Consider the following 20,625-nt stretch of genomic DNA (forward strand, 5'->3'; position numbering starts at 1 on the left):
CGGTCGGTCGGTCGGTCGGTCGGTCGGTCGGTCGGTCGGTCGGTCGGTCGGTCGGTCGGTCGGTCGGTCGGTCGGTCGGTCGGTCGGTCGGTCGGTCGGTCGGTCGGTCGGTCGGTCGGTCGGTCGGTCGGTCGGTCGGTCGGTCGGTCGGTCGGTCGGTCGGTCGGTCGGTCGTCTCTTTGTTTGTGTTCTCACATTCTTTTATAAAGTGTGTAATATAAACCACTTACATTTTCTGTTTTTTATATTTATATATTTATTTATTAAGACCACAGCTTTATTCGTTTCATTTTATATAGTAAAATAAAACGTATGAATTCAATTCAGTTCATTTCAGTTTAAAGCATTTAATTTTTCTCATGGTCAGGATCGGAGTTGATGCCCAAGGCTTTGTCCACAAGGATTGTAGGGGGAATCTGGTGGTTCTTCACCCTCATCATCATCTCGTCCTACACGGCTAACCTGGCCGCCTTCCTCACAGTGGAGCGAATGGACTCGCCCATAGACTCTGCCGATGACCTGGCCAAACAGACCAAGATTGAGTACGGGGCCGTGAGGGACGGCTCCACTATGACTTTCTTTAAGGTTACACACATTAATATTGTATTCATTCAGTCCAGGTCTCCATATGCAAAAAATATCAGTGTGTTTAAACATTTTATGCAGTTTCTGTGTGTTTTGTGTTACGCTCGTTTGGCATTGAATTGACAGAGGTGGTCTGAGGTTTGACAGGAGAACAGCAGTTCCACCTCCAGACACTCAGACCTGTGATTTTACACGCACAGATTGGCGGGAATGATTACAGGACACAAACCTCAGCCAGCGGGAATTCAACATGTACAGAGCGAATTAAAGCAGCTTATAGAGGGAGAGGGTTATGAAGACATCTGTCACAGCACTGACCTAGACCAGCAAAGCAAAGAAGGATTTTATAACATAAGCACAGAAAGTCCAGTAGTAAGATCAGCGTACTGTAAACGATTTCACAGCGCAAACAATAAACGTATCTGAACATGAATTTTATTAGAAGGAACACTGCTCATCTTCTATAAACCACTGAATTTTCACTATAATTTCAAATGGCTTTTGAAAATTAAGACTGTAAATATTCTTTTATAGAAACCAATAGTTTTGGCTCTTAAATCTGATCATAAAATACTTTAATATATAATACAGCCTCTCCTATTTTATTTCCTAATTGATAGATAATCAACATTCAAACCTGTATAATAGTTGATATACTTAAAAAGAAAAGATTAAATTGCAGAAAAATAAAAATTTGTTGCGTTTTATTATATTGTGTCAATTAAATTTTATAACAGCAATAAAATACTTCAGATTGTTTTATACAGCTAATCCTATTTTTATTTTATTTTAATAACATTTAAAACTGTAAAATGGTTGATATACTCACAAAAACCAAGGCTAATAAACTTTATTGCCAAAAGTTTTGGGAGCCTGCCTTTACATGCACATGAACTTGAAAGACATCCCATTCTTATTCCTTAGGGTTTAATATGGAATTGGCCCACCCTTTACAGCTATAGCAGTTTAACTTTTCTGGGAAGGCTTTCCACAAGGTTTAGGAGTGTGTTTATTGGAATTTTTGACCATTTTTTAGGATTGAACAGGAAGGGGCCATCCCCAAACTGTTCACACAAAGTTGGGAGCATGAAATTGTCCAAAATGTCTTGGTATGCTGAAGCATTAAGAGTTCCTTTCACTGGAACGAAGAGGCCAACCCCAACCCCTGAAAAACAATCCACACCATAATCCCCCCACCACCAAACTTTACTCTTGGCACAATACAGTCAGGCAAGTGCCGTTCTCCTGGCAAACGACAAACCCAGACTGGATTGCCCGACAGAGAAACGTGATTGGTCACTCCAGAGAACACGTCTCCGCTGCTCTAGAGTCCAGTGGTGGTGTGTTTTACACCAATGTATCTGACACTTTGCATTGCACTTGGTGATGCAAGGCTTGGATGAGCAGCTCAGCCATGTAAACCCATTCCATGAAGCTCTCTACACACTGTTCTTGAGCTAATCTGAAGGCCACATGAAGTTTGGAGGATCTGTAGCTATTGACTCTGCAGAGAGTTGGCGAATTCTGCACACTGTGTGCCTCAGCATGTGCTGACCCCACTCTGTGATTTTTATGTGGTCTATCACTATGACTGAGTTGCTGTTGTTCCCGATTGCTGCCACTTTGTTATAATACCACTAACAGTTGGAATGTTTAGTAGTGTAACTGTACCACGCTTCAATTCTGTTTGTAGAAGCGTCTGCATGCCCATGTGCTTGATTTTATACACCTGTGGCCATGGAAGTGATTTGAACACCTGAATTCAATGATTTAGAGAGGTGTCCCAATACTTTTGGCAATATGGTGTAGATTAATTTGCAATGAAATCTGAATATTTTAATGATTATCTGGTTCTGATAACGACGATCCTGGTTTATTCTGTATTATTTTTTATTTCTTCTCTATGTCTGTCTTGCACAGTAATATAAACATTTTAATTTTTCCATAATTCTGCATAAAACTAATGATTTCAGAAGTGGGAATCAACAAATTTCTGATAGCATGTGAAGGCAGCATTGATGCATTTGTCATTTGGGTATGTATTCCCTTGAGAATCAAACCTGCACATGCTCTACAATAATGCTATCACACATCTTTCTCAGAAATCAAAGATCTCCACCTATGAGAAGATGTGGGCGTTCATGAGCAGCCGGAAAAACACGGCGCTGGTGAAGAATAACAGAGAGGGAATCCAGCGTGTGCTGACCACAGACTACGCTCTCCTGATGGAGTCCACCAGCATCGAGTACATCAGCCAGAGGAACTGCAACCTCACACAGATCGGCGGCCTCATCGACTCCAAGGGCTACGGAGTGGGCACACCTATCGGTACACTCGCATAACAAAATTACTCGTCATAAATGTATCAAAATGCACCATGTAGTAGCATCTTAATTAAATGGTGTTGTTTAATAATGTAAAGTAATAAGTAAAGTAAACAAATATGATTAAATCAACCCGACTTGGGTTACACCAGTGGAAATTATTTTTAAAGGTCAGATCTGGTATTTAAGTCATACTGATATTTATATATTATATATACCATACAATCTCTAAATTACATTTTCACATTTAATTAGGAATTATTAATACATATTTTTCATTTATTTTGTATTTTAAGTTTTAAATTGTAGTTAAAAGTTTTAGTATTTTTTTTGTTTTTTCCTAATTTTTAATATTTTGTAGGGGTTTTGAATTGTTTATAAAGTAATCATTAATCATTAATTAAAGAAATATTTCAGTTTTAGTTTTAGCTATTTTAGTACTTCAGATAATATTATATAAAGTTTAAGCTGTGGTTTTAGTTAAAATAAGTTCATTTAAAGGTGGGGTTGGCAATTTTCTTCTAAACACTTTTTGTTATTCTGGTTAAAACTCTCTTCACATCCTGATAGAAGTGGTCTTAATATTTAAACATGTGGATATATATCTTCTGTGGAAGTCTCAGGACCAAAAAAATGCTTAGTATTCAGTCCTGAGTTAATTTAACAGCATCTCTCATGACGCTTTGCAGACTTTGCTCAGGCTGTTCATTCATGTGTTTTGAAGGAGGCGTGGCTTTGGAGACGCTCTGAAGGGAGGTTGGGATCTCATGCTTTCAAAGCTACACTCTTAGAAGAAAAGGTTCTGTATAGGGCTCTATAAAGGTTCTATTGGCACTACGTATTTGAAACCCCTAAAAGGTTCTATATATAACCCTTTTTAAGGGTTCAATCAAAAGAACCATTAAGGGTTCTTTGTAACCAGGAAGAAAAAGGTTTTATATGGAACATTTAAGGGTTTCATTCATTATTTGTTTTGTCCTTTCTCGATTAATAATATTTCATATTATTTACAAATATTTCACTGCATTATTCAGTGTATTCAAATGCGTTTATGAATGCATGTGAATGATCACAAAATTCAAGATATTAGGGTTAGAAAATGTATATTTATCTAATTTTATGTAGTTAATCAATATCACACAAAGAGTGCCATTTCGGTTTTTCTCCTCCAAAAATCAGCATGATTAAAAGGTGATATTAAGTTACTACAACAGTTTAATATACAATAATTTAATTTCAACTACAAAATGTTGCAGAATAATGTAATATGAATGAATAATAGCCTAAATAACCTTTGTGACAAAAATTGTCATTATAGTACCTTTTTAACATAAAATGTTCTTTGGAGTTGAGTAAAGAACCCTATGGTTCTACATAGAACCCCAATGAACCCTTTTTTCTAAGAGTGTAGCTTGCTATTGCTAGTGTAACCCCTCCTGTTCGAACCGCCCGCTCCAAGTGGGACTCGAACCCGGGTCTGCCAGCGTGAGAGTCGGACGCTCTAATAAAAAGGCTAAAGGCTGCAACCCCTAGTGTCAGTCACTAGAACATCTCTTGAGACCAGAGGAGTGAGGTTTACTCACACAGCAACTACTAGTTGGCCTCCGTTACACTAGCCTCTCGGAAATTGCCTACCCTACCTATAATATGTGAAGCGACAAAGGACTATATTGTCACTTAGGTTAGAGGGGTTGTAGGGTTATCTGACATGTGGGATCCAAAACATGACGCTTCCAGTCCAGTACTGCAATTATCACCTTTATTAGTCACAGTCACGATGCTCAAACACATAGTACTCCTCATACCCACTCCTGACACTGTCAAAAATTGTTTGCTTCCCTCATTACACCTACCTCACTTCCTCTCTGGCTACCTATATCCATTAAACTCACACTCCACCCGGTGTCTAACAGTGGAACTACACACAGACATATAAATAAAGCATAATCGCAATTAATTTAAATGTTTTCTTTTTCTTTATCTCCCTCAGGCTCTCCGTATCGTGACAAGGTGACCATCGCCATCCTGCAGTTACAGGAAGAGGGGAAACTCCACATGATGAAGGAGAAGTGGTGGCGAGGAAACGGTTGTCCCGAGGAGGACAGTAAAGAGGCCAGCGCTTTGGGCGTGGAGAACATCGGAGGAATCTTCATCGTGCTGGCGGCCGGACTCGTCCTCTCCGTGTTCGTGGCCATCGGGGAGTTCATCTATAAGTCCAGGAAGAACCTGGACATCGAGGAGGTGAGCGTGGGACAGTGTGAATGGCACAATAAATACTGATGTAGGAGCTGGTGGACGTCACCGGACTTTTGCTCTTTAACCCTCCTGAACCCGGACATACACTGACTGAACATTACCTGCGCTGTTATATGATGTCAGCTGTGTTATAACCGGGGGCGATGTTGGACGCTGAACAAAATTTTCAATGTCAAATTTGTTTGTTTTTTACATTTACAGATGTATTTTCCGAGATGAAAAGTATCTGTCAGTGAAATATGAATGAAGGCACGAGGGTTACTTAAGATGAATTGCAGTGATGCCAGTTAATATATTGTAGAGTAGCTCACATCCAAGTAGTTTGTATTTAGATTTAAACAGACTTGAACACTTTATTCTTTACAGACATATTCCTTCTTAATCTAATTTATGATGAGACATGTCTGTGGGTTTTATTATGGGTGATGTGTGTAATTTTTCCATGTTAAAATGTTCATTTCAAGCATAATTTGCCGAGTCATTCATTCATAGGTTGATTTTCCAGAAGAGTGTGAACACGCGTTTTAACATGTCTGAAATGGGTTAATGATGGATGGGAAACCTGTTTGAAAACAGTCGTTTATTTCATTCGGTGATGCAGGAATTACATACTTCACCTTTAAAGGCTCATGCTGACTGTTTTAGCCTTTCTCTTATAAAATGACTTATTTTATTTCAAGACTGTTGGGTAACATTTGTCTTAAAGCCGTGTGTTATATAAACCCCTTTTTTAATAGTGAGAACAAACAAACGTCTATAATGCAGATTTAACATGCAAATCCAGCATTGCAGACATCCTAACCAGTCATTTTTCTGTCCTCGTTGAAAATAAAAATGCTGTGCAGATCATATGTGATGTTTAATATGTGGCGAGATGAGTGGATTTGAGTCTGCACAAATGTATTTGTCACGGCTCTTTTTGAGGTCGCTGAGATTTTAAACCTCAGATTAATGGACTGGTTACATTATAATCAGTCTACAGGTGCAAGACTTTGTCTTTTATTGTTCAGCTTTTCTGCTTTTGTATTGTTTGACACTTATGAAAATCACATTCAAATGATTTCTTTGTGAGAACAATATATGTGTTTTCTTTGGTTTCTTAATTAATTTCCTTTTTTATTATTTGCCTCTTGTAGTCTGATCAGTGCTTTAATTATGGGTTTTTTCATGGATGGACGTTCAGTCTTCTGCATCTGAAACTAATATGGACTGTGAATTGAGTTGAGTATGTTATTATTGATCCACTTTGGTGATGGGCTTATACTGAGAAAACATCATCACGTCATTGATTTCTATCAATAAAATCAAGTAATAAAAACGAAAATGACAAGTCAGACAATTGCATTTTAATTCCATTTGAAGGAAACAACCACCCAAAAAATCATCATCATTTACTCGGCCAAATGTTTTTTGTTGTTGTTTTTAATCAAACAAAATTATGAATAATCTTCATTCATGTTTTTTTGGGGATACAACAACAGTTAATATACACTGTATTGCCAAAAGTTTTAGGAGCCTGCCTTTACATGCACATGAAATTTAATGACATCCCATTCTTATTCCTTAGGGTTTATTATGGAGTTGGCCCAACCTTTGCCGATATAACAGCTTCAGCTCTTCTTGGAAGGCTTTCCACAAGGCTTTAGGAGTGTGTTTATGCGCATTTTTGACCATTCTTCTAGAAGCGCATTTGTAAGGTCAGGCACTGATGTTGGACGAGAAGGCCTGGCTCTCAGTCTCCGCTCTAATTCATCCCAAAGGTGTTCAGTCAGGTTGAGCTCAGGACTCTGTGCAGGACAGTCAAGATCCTCCACACCAAACTCACTCATCCATGTCTTTTTGGGCCGACGCTTTGTGCACTGGTGCGCAGTCATGTTGGAACAGGAAGGGGCCATCCCCAAACTGTTCCCACAAAGTTGGGAGCTTGAAATTGTCCAAAATGTCTGAAGCATTAAGAGTTCCTTTCACTGGAACTAAGGGGCCAAACCCAACCCCTGAACAACAATCCACACCATAATCCCCCCTCATCCAAACTTTACACTTGGTACAATGAAGTCAGGGCAAGTACTGTTCTCCTGGCAACCGCCAAACCCAGACTCGTCAATCAGATTGCCAGACAGAGAAACGTGATTGGTCACTCCAGAGAAAACATCTCCGCTGCTCTAGAGTCCATCCTCAGCATGCTCTGTGATTTTTATGTGGCCTACCACTTCGTGGCTGTTGTTTCCAGTTGCTTCCAACCGTTGATAGTAGAATATTTAGTAGTGAGGAAGTTTCACAAATGGACTTATTGCACAGGTGGCAAACCTCACGGTACCACGCTTGAGTTCACTGAGAGCGGTCCATTCTTTCACAAATGTTTGTAGAAGCGTCTGCACTATGCAGCTTCTTCAAGGACTTATTGTCTCTCCACATGTTCTCCTTGAAACCTCAAATATCAGCAATGAATGTGCTGGTTTGTGTAATTTTTTTCAGTTCTCATCTTTCACAATTTCCATATGATTATGAGTACTGGCTTGAGGGCTCGACCCATCAAAAAAAAAATCATCTCTGAATTCATAAGAGGCCTGTGAAATGATTCTATGCAAATGAAGATAAGATCAGACGTGTGTGTGTGTGTGTGTGTGTGTGTGTGTGTGTGTGTGTGTGTGTGTGTGTGTGTGTGTGTGTGTGTGTGTGTGTGTGTGTGTGTGTGTGTGTGTGTGTGTGTGTGTGTGTGTGTGTGTGTGTGTGTGTGATTTCTGCCTCCCTTCAAAGGTATTGGGTGTTTTACGTGAGAGAACACTGAATGGAAAAAGTCTTCATTCTCATTTCTTCCACCCTTTTCTGACCTTTTGAATTTGCTCCAGTGCTGTTCTAGAACCTGCAGGCCCAAACAACACGTCAACCTCCACACAAGTGGGTATAAATTGAAACTCTTATTTTTCTCTGCTTTGACTCTTTTTACTAATTTCTATCAGTGACATCATAAAAAGTAATGATGTTTTTTTCCTTCAGCATTTGAGTTCAGATCTAATTCTTGATGTAACACAACACAATTAGTTTCATGAAAACGTATTAAAAATACGTTTTGGGTCACGAAACACTTTACAATTAATCAGTCGTGAAAGGAAACGGTGCACTTTAAACCCGAATAAGTTGGCAAAACTCAAAAAAGGAGGCAATCAGTTACACCAAATTTAAGTTAAGAATTTTTTAAGTACGCAGAATATTTATTTTGTTCACATACATTTTAATTGCTCTTAAATTCAAATATTTGAGTAAGCTAATTCATATCTTTCACTTAAAATGATCACCTTAAACATTTTTGGTAGTGGAAACTTGGCTAGTTTTAACTAGCTAATTCAGTAAGCACCACCTCTTGCTAATTGATAACACAATGATTTGATAGCATTAGCATAGCATTTGCTGAATGAGAGCTGTTAAATATAATACATTTAACATACAGTAAATCTGTTCTTAAACTGAGCTCATGCTCCACTCATCACCATGATGGTAACTCTACAACACCAACATAACAGAAACTTTTCCAAACTAGCATAGCAAAACATTAAGCACTACTAATTATCGTACTTAACTTTAACCTTACACACAAAAACATAATATAACACTTAATTTTGGTATTTACTCTCTCCTTTGAGTGTCATGGCAAAGCATGTTGGGGTATATAAACCCCAGACCAGTTTCAGTTCAATTGGAATTTAAGTTAGTCTAAATTAAAAGAAACAAGTTTGTAGAACTCAAAACAATGAAACAATTTAGATTACTTAAAATGTGTCTGTTTTGAAAACTCAAAAGAAAACAAAAGTTCTAAATACTCATAAAATTTAATTTGATTTAACTAATTTGATCAATTTGAGTTGGCTTTACTCAAACCAATTAATTATTTTGAGCGTTAGGGTTTACAGTGGTCATTTTTACCCATGTCTGTATTTTTAAGGGAATATGAGGTCTAATACTAAGCCCGTTTCCACCACATAAGAAAAAAAAAAACATGCTTCGGTAAATCATAATTATGGGATAAAAAGTCATAATTATGCCAAGAAAATAAGACATTTCCTGACTTTTTTCATAAATTTGACTTTATTTCCTTAGAGCATCTCTTCTACTGAATGAGAGTTTGAGCTGCACAGAAGTTTCAAAGAAGCTTTGGTATTAATCTGCGGTGGAGATGACAGTCTGAGGTTTGTGTATTTTGATGAACTCTGGGATTGAGTTTAAAACTGCTTTCATTTTTGTTCACTGGAGCGTAATCCTCTAACCCTGCTTTCTTAATCAAAACTGGGAGTTTTTAATCTAGCGTTGCGCAGCGCAGGATTACGGATCTATGACCTTGTGCTGCAGCACAGCTGTTTCCTCCTCAGATCAGCTCTTGGTATTGTAGCGTTTGTGGCGGCTGGAATAATCAGACTCTTTGTGGGGGTTTTCTGCATGTGCATATGTGTGAGTGTGTATAACATTATTTAGTGCAGCCTAATTGTATGTTTGTACTAAGGTAAATTCTTAAATCTCAGAGAGATAATGCTGCCCATGTGCTATCAGAATTATGGTAGATACGAGTTTCGTAGTTAAAAAGTGGATATCAACTCAACTCCTCTCAAGTCAGAATACCACTGGGAAGTTCAGGGATAATTACAAATTTCCAGAGTTGAGCGTGCCATAATTTTTTTTAAGGTGTTTATGTAAGATTTTGACTATACTAAAGCATAAAAATACAATATGTTTGCAGATATTCAGGAAACATTTGGGAATCACGCGAGTTGAAAAATCTGAACTTTAGTGGATATTTGTGCTGTGTTAACCAATCAGCAGCTTGCTTTTGTAGTAACAATGAGGTCAAAATCATGTGTGGATACCCGGAGCTGTACGTTACGTCTTTGTACTTTATAGAAACAGGAATAAATAGGATCTTGTTTGGAAGAAAGTGAGTTAGGAGGTCGGACAGCCTTGTAAATTGTAAAAAGTGTTCTTTACTCAGTTTGAGCTGAGTATAGATATATATATATATATAGCTCACAAAAAGCAAAATGACACCAAAATTATAAAACAAATGCTTCCAAAAACCAAGATATGGTGCTAAAAAAAGTATCTGTATAAGTTTGTTTTATTTGTAATCTTACACAAGCAAATGTGCTGTTGTGTCGAATATCAGCACTTTAGCAAATGTGATTGATTTTATACAGCAATATGTTAATAGGCTATTAGGTAACTTACATTTTGACACAATATTGTTTCAAAATCGATGCACTGTAAAAAAAAATTGTTGGTTTTTTGTTGGTTTAACTTAAAAAAGTAAGTAACCTGGTTGCCTTAAAATTGTGAGTTTATTGAAATTAAAACTTTGAGTTGATACAATGAAGGAAATTTGTTTAATAAATAGAAACTCAAAATATTTTTGTATCTGAACCACATAAAAAAGTTGATAAATCATGAAAATAGCACTATTTGGCATGTTTCACTGCATCATCAGAAATAAAACACACACAATTGCCCAATATGCTTACAAAATCTTTTAATAATATTTTAATAAAGGTTGTCGATTCTCAAAAAATGTTCATTGTATTAACTCAAAATTTTAATTTCAATGAACTCAAAAATTTAAGGCAACCAGGTAACTTTTTTTCTAAATACTTTTTTACAGTGTGGGGGCTTGTCAAGGAATGGCACGCTTAATATCATTTTTACTTTTTAAAAGATTTTATGAATAAATAGGCAAGAAAAAAACCTGGTGTTCTCAATTATTCCTGTTCTTCCCGACATCAGATCACTTTAATGAGCTCGTAATCATCATAATGATCGCTTGAGAAACGGTTAGGTTATATATGGTAATATATAGAGTAATGCTTGTATCGCCTCATCTATATATGGCTAGCTAACATTACAATCATGACATCCCCCCCTAGAAGTGGAAAGTAGGAAATGTCAAGTCAATTAGAAAAACAAAACTTTCCATTTTATTCAAATGTATTCATTATTTGTTTAGATGTATCAGTTTTGATGTGTCAGTTTTAAATTTGTAAGTGCATATTTTTAAGAAGCATTTCCATATTTATTTATTTTTTTTGATTGAAAGTTTGGATTTGGTACAGAGTTAAATATCATCAATATAAAAATGTATATTTGAAAGTTAGTAGAACCAAATGAAGGCAGTGATGGTAAAGTGTTCAAAAGACAGTTTTAATGTGAACATATACCAAAGATTTTCCGACAGAATGACTATGTGGCCCTCTGCTGGTGAAGAACATCAAACACACTATAATGTCTGTTCCATCCAGCTCACTTTAAAAGAATAAATAATAATAATAATAATAATAATAATAAATTAATTAATTAAATTATATTTATGTTTATAAAATGTATGTTTTAAAAAAATACTCACTTCAGATTTTTTTTTTTTATTATTAATTTTCCCATAGTTGGATGTTTTTCCAAATTCTTACAAACTAATAAACACCCTTCAAACAATGTCCAGTGTATAACAGTTTATACATGTCATATTTGAGACATTTTTTTTGTCATTTTTGACATTTTTCATTTCCATTCAGAACATACGCATAAGCATTGTTACCTTTTGACTTGTACACAAACACACACACACACACACACACACACACACTTGAATACGTGGTTTACTGGGACTCTCTATAGACATAATGGTTTGTATACTGTACAAACTCTATATTCTTTCCCCTTACACTAACCCTACCCATCACACAAAACTTTCAGCTTTTTTTGAATGAAAAACAAAACAGTTTCAGCTATTTGGTTTACAAGGATACAAAAACGAATACCTCAATTTAGAGCTCATTAATCATCAGCTAATCATAGATCACACAGCTATCTAAACCTTAACAATATTAAAATGACATGCAGTATGAGTCATCATTGCTGACGCAAATAGCTAAATTTAATTCAGAAGAAAAACTTAACACAAACCTTGTATTTGCTTCATATTTTCTTAGTGCAAGTTTATAATAAATTATCTGTTTATCACCTTCACATGGTGAAAATATTCATATACTCTCATATACATATTTAAGTTTTTGAAAGGCTTTTAAAGATGTATACTGTGAGTGTCCTCTAGTCTAGTCAAGTTTACAGTGAGTGTCCTCTAGTCCAGTAGGGAGAAGCTTCACACCAGAATCTCCTAGATGACTCGGTGTCTGATCCAGATCTCTCAGGTGTGAAGGATTTGATCTCAGAGCTGAAACCAGAGCAGCTTCGACTAACAAAGAGTTTCATGCAGGGCTTGACATTAACATTACATTTCATATATAATATTTACAGTTTTCAATTGTAGTCTTTTAAAAAATGCATCTAACAATAAACTAAGTGCAATGGTGTCAAAAATCTATATTTTCAGATAGATATATTTCTAATTTGGTCTGTTTTTACATAAAGAGCATGATATTTAAGTGTCTGTGTCAGTTGTAAATGCCACATGTCTTTTTGGGACTAAAGTGTGTGAACTGTAGCCCAGTGTTTGTTAAATCGTTAAATCTTAACTTGCTATCAGTAACAATATAAATTGTGTTATAATACAATAACATTGCCATGGAAGAAGTAAACCATGGTAACAAGACAGTTGGTTTTAAATGGATCATATAAAAATAGAAAAAAGTGCAAACTTCTTTAGTAAATGCTTTAGCATTAGCAAGGCTTCATAGTCACAGAGCATGTGGCCCTCTGCTGGTGAAGACTGTGAAATAAAATCTGATTTAGTTACATCATCTTCCATTTCCATTAAAAATAACATTACAGCTGTATACTGAGAATGTATTAAATATTTCCTGTTGTTCTGCTCATTTATTCAGAAAATATTTAGGATAAAGCTTTGACATTTTTTCTCCAATATCTTTTACATGTCATCTGTCATATCCTGTCAACTGAAAGTATACAGTAACTTGATGAAACAATCAAGCCAAAAATGGACAAAGGCTGATGTTACATTCATAAAACTCATGCAGTGTAAGTGCAACAGTGGTATGCGATAAATGTCGTAACCATAAATAAAAAAACGTAATAACACTTTGTAATTAGGCTAAGTTGCTATGGGAAGAAGGAGGCGGGAAGAGGCTAACGTTCAACAGACTTTAATAATCAATCAATCAATCAACTTTATTTATATAGCGCTTTTACAATGATGATAGTTTCAAAGCAGCTTCACAGTGTAATAAGTAAAGAAACAAAATGAAAGGCACAGAGACAAAAATAAAACGTAAACAAAAATAAAATGTAAAGTCCAGGGCCCTCATTTATCAACAGTGCGTAGAAAATGTTGTCCTAGGAATGAAATTTAGAATGTGCCTAGGCTACAATAAAATCCGTATTTATCAAATGTGCGCACACAGTACATATGAGTTCAGGTTCACAGTCATTAGCATTCGGAAACGCCTCAAATAAACCATATGAGGGGACAACACTTCCCTTAAAAAAATCACGCGATTGTGTTTTTTCCTCACTGCAATAATGACAAAACTTCACAAACACAGAATGAGTATGAGTAGCGCAACGATGTTTAACAACCACAAATTTGCATCACAAGTGATTTTCATGTTAACAGAATGAAATCCTTTTCTATTTACATAATCACATGCATTGGTTGATGGTGCTTAATGGCAACAGCACGAGTTGTTGAGGATTTCGGGTAAGGGAACTGGATAAAGGTTAGGTTCAAGGAAATAATTGCATCCAAGATTTGTCACAGCAGTCATTTAAATGGTTAGACACCAATTACACATCGTGTTTAATTACAAAAATGATTGAGTGTTTTGTAAATAAAGGAAACACAGGACACATGGGGATTGCTTAATGCATATGATTTTTATCATATTTAGTGTAGTGTTGCTATTCTACCATTAGATTCTCTGCTTAAGCATGCTTATATTTACACACATTTCTACATATAAGTACAAGTTAGTAGATCCCGCGCTTTGCGGGAAACTGTTCTTACACACAAATCTGTGCGTACGCACGGTTGATAAATGAGGGCCCAGGCAGTGGCGCCTCCAAAAAATTTTCATAGGGGTGGCCAGATGGGTCCACTTAAAATATTGGGGTGGCACACCAAAACTAGAAACCATAATTTCAGAATTGTATTCTACTGGTGTAGTAAACCGGCCTGTAGCACGTCACGACACATAATTCCCCGTCTTCTTTTACCAAAAATTATTTTTTAACTTATTTACTTACTAGTAGTCTTCCTCTTCTAACGTTAACTTCTTTTGAAATTGTTGACTGACAGGCATGCGCTGACCTGTTGCTGTCTGAGCGTGCGGCATTGTGGGAGGGGCGCTCTAATGTGTGTGATTGAAGAACGGCTTGCCTGGCTGGCTGTGCATTAGGGATGAAATGCATAACTGATGCTACAAAAATGTATACTGGCTATACTGGCTCTATACCCCCTGGTGGCGCCACTGGGCCCAGGCCTGGTCCTCTCTCTTCCTTCACTGTCCGCTCCTCCTTTACTGCTTTCGAGCTCCTCCGTGAGACACGAGACTGGTTATCATCACGCCACTGTCCTCGCCTCGTCCTCACGCTCAATTCGGCCTCGCTCCTCCCCATCATGGCAGCAGTCTCCTGCCCACGTCAAACTTTTTAAATAGTATTTCCTTAATATTTGTATTTTTGTTTATGTTTGGACTTACTCTGTATTTATAACATACAAGAGGTACAAAAGGTAACATATATAACAGTCTGAGTAGTTCTGAGTCTTGAACTGTAAACTCTCAACTGTTGGCTTTCTAAATATGAGTTGGTTATGTGTCTATTCAGAATGACTTATGAGCAGCAACCTTTTTATTTTATGTAATTTATGCCCCACTTGCCATAATGGGGGTGTGTGGTAAGGGGTAAATACAATGACATTGTTCATTGTTAGGACAATTAAATAATTGTGATAACTTTGATTTTAATCATGTATTAGTAAAACAATTTGTTTAATGAAATGAACATCAACTGTTAAATTCATAATAAATAAATTATTCTAAAGTTTCTAGCTCATTGTAGTGTTACCAAAAACTTAAATCATTCAAAATAAATATTTTACATACATATACATATAATCATTACACTGAAGCAATATAGATTTACACAGAGATTTTACACAATAAATTATAAATCATTTGGAAAAAAAAAGAACGCTTGCGGTGTGCAACAGGCGTAACGAGCTCTATCACTGTATCGGCAAGGAAATGCATTATTTTATAGTTATGAATATAATCTTAGGACTCTATTATTTTATATTATAGATGTTATAGGGAGGTTCTCACAATTAAAGCAGTCAAATGAACATGATCATGACTGGGTGCTGTTTATTCTGCCTTCACGTGCTCTCGGGAGTTTCCTAAGTAAAAATTGCACATGAAATTGACCCTTCGCTAAGCCACGCCCGAATACCACCACAGGCCAATCGTGGCTTAGCAACCGTAACTAGGCACGGAAGGTCTGTCAAGCTTTCGAGCGAGGGAAACATGCCGATGCAAATCTGTGCGTATGGATTGTGCAAATCTGATGCCTATCCTAAAAGTTTGGACAGATGGTGTATTTTTTTTTCCTTCCCCAAAACGTAAAACTGAAGGTAAGAAATACCAGCCTTGAATCAAGCAGTGTGTGTGAGACCCCATTCACAACGTTAAATGTCGTCAGGATTAACAAAAACACCTGCGTTTGCTTCAACAAACTGAAAATACATGGTTTTTGACTGATGCTAGTTATTACATATGATGCAGTATATAGACTATAAAAAGAACTGTCTTAGCTTTATTTATTAGTGTTATATTGTAGTTTTGTTTAGACAAAATGTGTGCAAATTAAGACCTTCATCATAAGGATTGTTGCAGTGGCTGTGTTTATAATATTAATAAAACCCATCATGTTTGAGAGACTGGCTTTCTGTTATAAGGTTTCAGTAAATGTGTGGTTTTTGATGAATGGCTCAGGTCAGAATCTCAGGCTAGTGCCAGGTCCAAGGAGTAGATTATAGACACACGACATGTGAGCAGTAGCCCGGCGTGCTAAATATAACGTTAAGCCAGAGAATCATTGCAAAGTTTTCAGGCTAACTTAATGTCTTGTGTTTATTCCACAAGATTTATTAATAAGTTGTTTGATTTATAATTATTCGATTATTTTCTCATTTTACTTACCCTGTTGTGCATGAACATACATATGAGGCAGCTGCTGATTGCGCTGAGACCATAGGCTTTAGCTTCAATTTTATTGAAATTATTCTGTATTCGGTTGCATAATATGTTGCGGATATTTCCCGCAAATACATACTGTAATAGACGTGCCAGGCGCGAAAGCTTGACAGGCGTAGCAACAGTAACTACAGGGGGCGGGGCTTAGCGAAGGGTCAATTGCATATTTTGAAACTTGCAATTATCTCCTGATCACGACTTTTGAAGTCAGAATTATAAAAATGTCCGATAGCAAATGAAGGCAGCATATGATGTAACCCAGGTCATTAACCTAGGTCATTTAGTATTTTTTTTGACAATCTTATATAACTATTATTGTTATATATATATATGAAATAAAGAGAAAAATTACAGAAATATTGCTCTGTAAATTAAAATTATAAATGCTCTTGAACCAATCACCTATTGGTGAAGTCAAAGGTTAGTCCCACCCCCTCAAAAAGTTTGTGCATAAGCAGGCAGAACGAGAGTGAACTTGAAGGAAAGAAGACGCAGTTGCGCAATACATGACGCGAATTCTCTGTTTAGTAATCCAGCAATGGATTATTAGCTAATTGAAACCATTGAAACCTAAATCTGTGAGACGACACTTTTAAAAGCTGACGTTTGCGAGTAGTAGAGTGAGTGACGCAGTTTGAACAGGAGTAACGAGACGGATGCAATAAGATGTAACCAACGTCTTTTTCTGGGGAGAAACAACTGTATTTTTGTGTCTGAGTTACATTATCTCCTTGGTGAGTACAATTTTTGTTATAAGAAGTGTATTTAGTCGTTTTGATTGTAAACACTGTGAATTGTAATGTGGAAAAGGAATTTGAAAGGGTAATAAGCGATGTAAACGTTTTCAAAAATGCTTTAAATGTGTTTCAGTGTATATATATAGTCATGTTTAAAGGTTTGTAAAATGTTTTACGTGTGGGGCAGAGATCATCTCTTAAAGTGAACTATGCGCCATGCGGTGCTAGCTTTGCTAACTCTGTGCATAGGCCACAGTGTTCGATTGAGCACATGTTGATTAGCGTGTGTGTCCTCACGTATGTGCAAATGATTGAGAGAGTTTGATTTAATTGTAAATCATTTATTTGGACAATGACATTAATGTTTAATTTTGGCTTTGTTGTTGCAAGGCCGGGTTTTTTTTTTGTGTTTCCCTTGCTGAGAACTGTGTTCCTGAACCGTGTTGCCTTTCGTCTCAAAGTCTTCTCTGGAAGAAGCCCTCGCCCCAGCCATGAACCCGATTTTGACACCTGGCGTGCGAGTGTGGACTTCCTATTGAACGATAAGTCCCTCTCTGATCTACACAAGACTGGGAAGATCCTCGACAGTCTGCTGCCTCCAGCCTCAGATGTTGTTAGGCACATCGGTTCATATGCCTTGCCATCAGAGTGTTTGGAGCTGTTGGAGTCTGTCTATGGTTCAGTGGAGGACGGAGATGAACTGTTTGCAAAGTTCATTGGTGCCCTGCAAAATCAAGGTGAAAAACCTTCCACTTTCCTGCACCGTCTTCATGTGATGCTGAGCACTGCGATTAGACGAGATGGTATTGCTGAAGCTGAACGGAACCGTTGTCTCCTCAAGCAATTTTGCAGGGGTTGCTGGGACAACAGCTTGATCGCTGATTTGCATCTTGAAGGAAAGAAAGATGCACCCCCTTCTTTTGCCGAACTTGTAGTACTTATTCGTACTGCAGAAGACAAGCAGTCACTGAAAGAAGAAAGGATGAGGAAGCATCTTGGATTAAACAGACATGCTCCAATTCCACTTAAGTTACGGCCAGCAACTCACCAACAGTCTGTATACTGCAGCGACATACCTGGTGAGCCCAATGATGAATTACCATGTCAGTTAAGTGCAAAGCTGAAGTCAGTCAAGCCTAAAAGCAAAGTTGAAAAGTCTGAAGTAGAAAGTCTGAAGAAAGAAGTTGCAAAACTTCAAGCACAGATAACCAGGATGAAGACTGAGCCTGTTTGCAAAGAAAGTAGCCCCAAGGTGGATGAAATTTCTGAATTAAGACAGAAGATAGCTGAGCTCCAAGTTCATCTTGTCCCAAGATTTCAGGGAGAATATCAAAAGAAGCCTCCAGCTTTGAGCACTTTCCCTGTGGAATACCACCCCAAATCTAGAGAACCTGAGCTGAACAAGAACCCAAGATCCACCTGGCAATCGCACAACCGACCCCGTCCTGGTTATTGCTTCCATTGTGGAGAGGATGGACATCTCGCTGTTAACTGTGAGAATGATGCAAACCCTCGCAAAGTGAATGAGAAACGCTGTGAGTTGAGAGAGCGACAAGCCCAGTGGGACCTTCAGAATGCTTTCAACTCGAAGCCTTTAAACTGAAGTCGGTCTCTGTTGCGGGGCGGACGGAGACTAGAAGAGAACAATGCCCTAAGAAGAATGGATATCTGTTTCACCAGCATGCTCACGAGTCTCCATGTTGTGTATTACCTACCGGATTAATTGGAACAAGGTGCACCACCAAAATCCAAATTGAAGGGAGAGAAGTGAACTGCCTCCTAGACACCGGATCACAGGTGACAACCATTCCTAAGTCCTACTATGATAAATACTTGTGCAAGCATCCCATGAAATCCTTGGATCATCTTCTAGAAGTTGAGGGAGCTAACGGACAAGTCGTGCCATATATGGGGTATGTCGAGCTTAACCTGAAGTTTCCCAAAAATTTTCTTGGGGTGGAAGCAGAAGTCCCAACCTTAGCTCTGGTAGTCCCTGACTTGACGAACATACCACAGATCCTAATCGGTACCAATTCACTTGATGTGTTATACACCAACTGCATTCAAGAGAACACAACCCCTCTCAAGTCAACTTGCTATGGTTATCAAGCTGTGATAAATGTACTGAAGAAGAGGAAACTACAAGCTTCCAGTGGAACTGTGGCATGTGTGAAGCTGAAGGGAAACCAACAAGAGGTTATACCAGCAGGGCACACTGTAGTACTGAATGGACTTATTCAATTGAAAGGCCCTTTCCTTGATAAGTGGGTGTCAGTGGAACAGCCTCCCACAACATCTTTACCTGGTGGTCTATTAGTGGCAAGCTCTCTGCACAGTCTACCTTCAGGCCAACGCTTTGCTCAGTTACCAGTTGTAGTGAGGAATGATACTCAAACTGATCTAGTGATTTTCCCAAAAACTGTGATAGCTGAAGTCCATGCAGTACAGCAAGTGATGGAGAAACCAAAGAGATGAAAGATATTCCATCAAATATTCCAATTGACTTTGGAGATTCTCCTCTGTTGCCAGAGTGGAAAAAGAGAATAACATCCCTGTTGAAATCCATGCCTGACGTCTTTGCGTTACATGATCTGGACTATGGTCAAACTGACAAAGTAAAGCACAGAATCAAGCTCAGTGATGAGACGCCATTCAAGCACCGAGCCCGACCAATTCACCCCCAAGATGTGGATGCAGTCAGGAAGCATCTACAAGAGCTGCTTCAAGCTGGGGTTATTAGAGAGTCAGAATCCCCATTCTCATCTCCTATAGTTGTGGTGCGAAAAAAGAACAATTCTGTGAGATTGTGCATCGATTTCAGGAAGTTAAATTCTCAGACAATCAAGGATGCTTATGCTCTTCCTAACCTGGAAGAAGCCTTTTCAGTCTTGACCGGATCAAGATGGTTTTCAGTCCTCGACCTGAAATCGGGCTATTATCAAATTGAAATGGAAGAGTCTGATAAGCAAAAAACTGCCTTTGTATGCCCATTAGGTTTCTGGGAATTTAACAGGATGCCACAAGGGATCACAAACGCACCAAGCACGTTTCAACGATTAATGGAGCGCTGTATGGGAGATCTCAATCGAACGGAAGTGCTAGTGTTTATTGACGATCTGATAGTCTTCTCAAGAACTCTGGAAGAACATGAAGCTCGGCTGGTGCAAGTGCTCAAGAGATTAAGGGAATTTGGACTGAAGCTCTCACCTGAGAAGTGTAAGTTCTGGCAAACATCTGTCAGATACTTGGGCCACATAGTATCCCAGCATGGAGTTGAAACTGACCCAACAAAGGTTGAAGCCCTCAAAACCTGGCCAAGGCCAGAGAATCTTAAGGAGCTCAGATCTTTTCTCGGATTCTCCGGGTACTATCGGAGGTTTGTGCAAGACTATTCGAAAATCATAAAACCGCTTAATGATCTCACCTCTGGGTATCCTCCATTACAAAAGAGCTGCAAGAAAAAGGCTGATGAGACAAATCAGTATTTCAACCCGAAGGAACAGTTTGGAGAAAGATGGACTC

The 20,625-nt window shown here is 37.9% G+C and overlaps 2 protein-coding genes across 3 annotated transcripts in view; both read left to right on the forward strand.

Moving 5' to 3' along the window:
• Positions 1–6,441, forward strand: part of grik1b (glutamate receptor, ionotropic, kainate 1b) — a 63,922-nt gene extending 57,481 nt beyond the window's left edge. For both annotated transcript variants that reach the window (XM_067451302.1, XM_067451303.1), the window contains 3 exons: positions 368–585; positions 2,688–2,913; positions 4,900–6,441. In XM_067451302.1, the coding sequence (XP_067307403.1) occupies positions 368–585; positions 2,688–2,913; positions 4,900–5,189 (734 nt within the window). In that variant the 3' untranslated portion in view covers positions 5,190–6,441. The remainder of the gene's footprint in view (positions 1–367; positions 586–2,687; positions 2,914–4,899) is intronic.
• Positions 6,442–17,455: 11,014 nt separating this feature from the next.
• On the forward strand, positions 17,456–18,706 carry LOC137084551 (zinc finger CCHC domain-containing protein 18-like). Its single transcript, XM_067450839.1, has one exon. It carries the CDS (start codon positions 17,456–17,458, stop codon positions 18,704–18,706), a length of 1,251 nt encoding a protein of 416 aa, XP_067306940.1.
• The last annotated feature ends 1,919 nt before the right edge of the window (positions 18,707–20,625 follow it).

This window comes from Pseudorasbora parva, chromosome 8, assembly GCF_024679245.1.
Source record: "Pseudorasbora parva isolate DD20220531a chromosome 8, ASM2467924v1, whole genome shotgun sequence".
Lineage (NCBI taxonomy): Eukaryota > Metazoa > Chordata > Actinopteri > Cypriniformes > Gobionidae > Pseudorasbora > Pseudorasbora parva.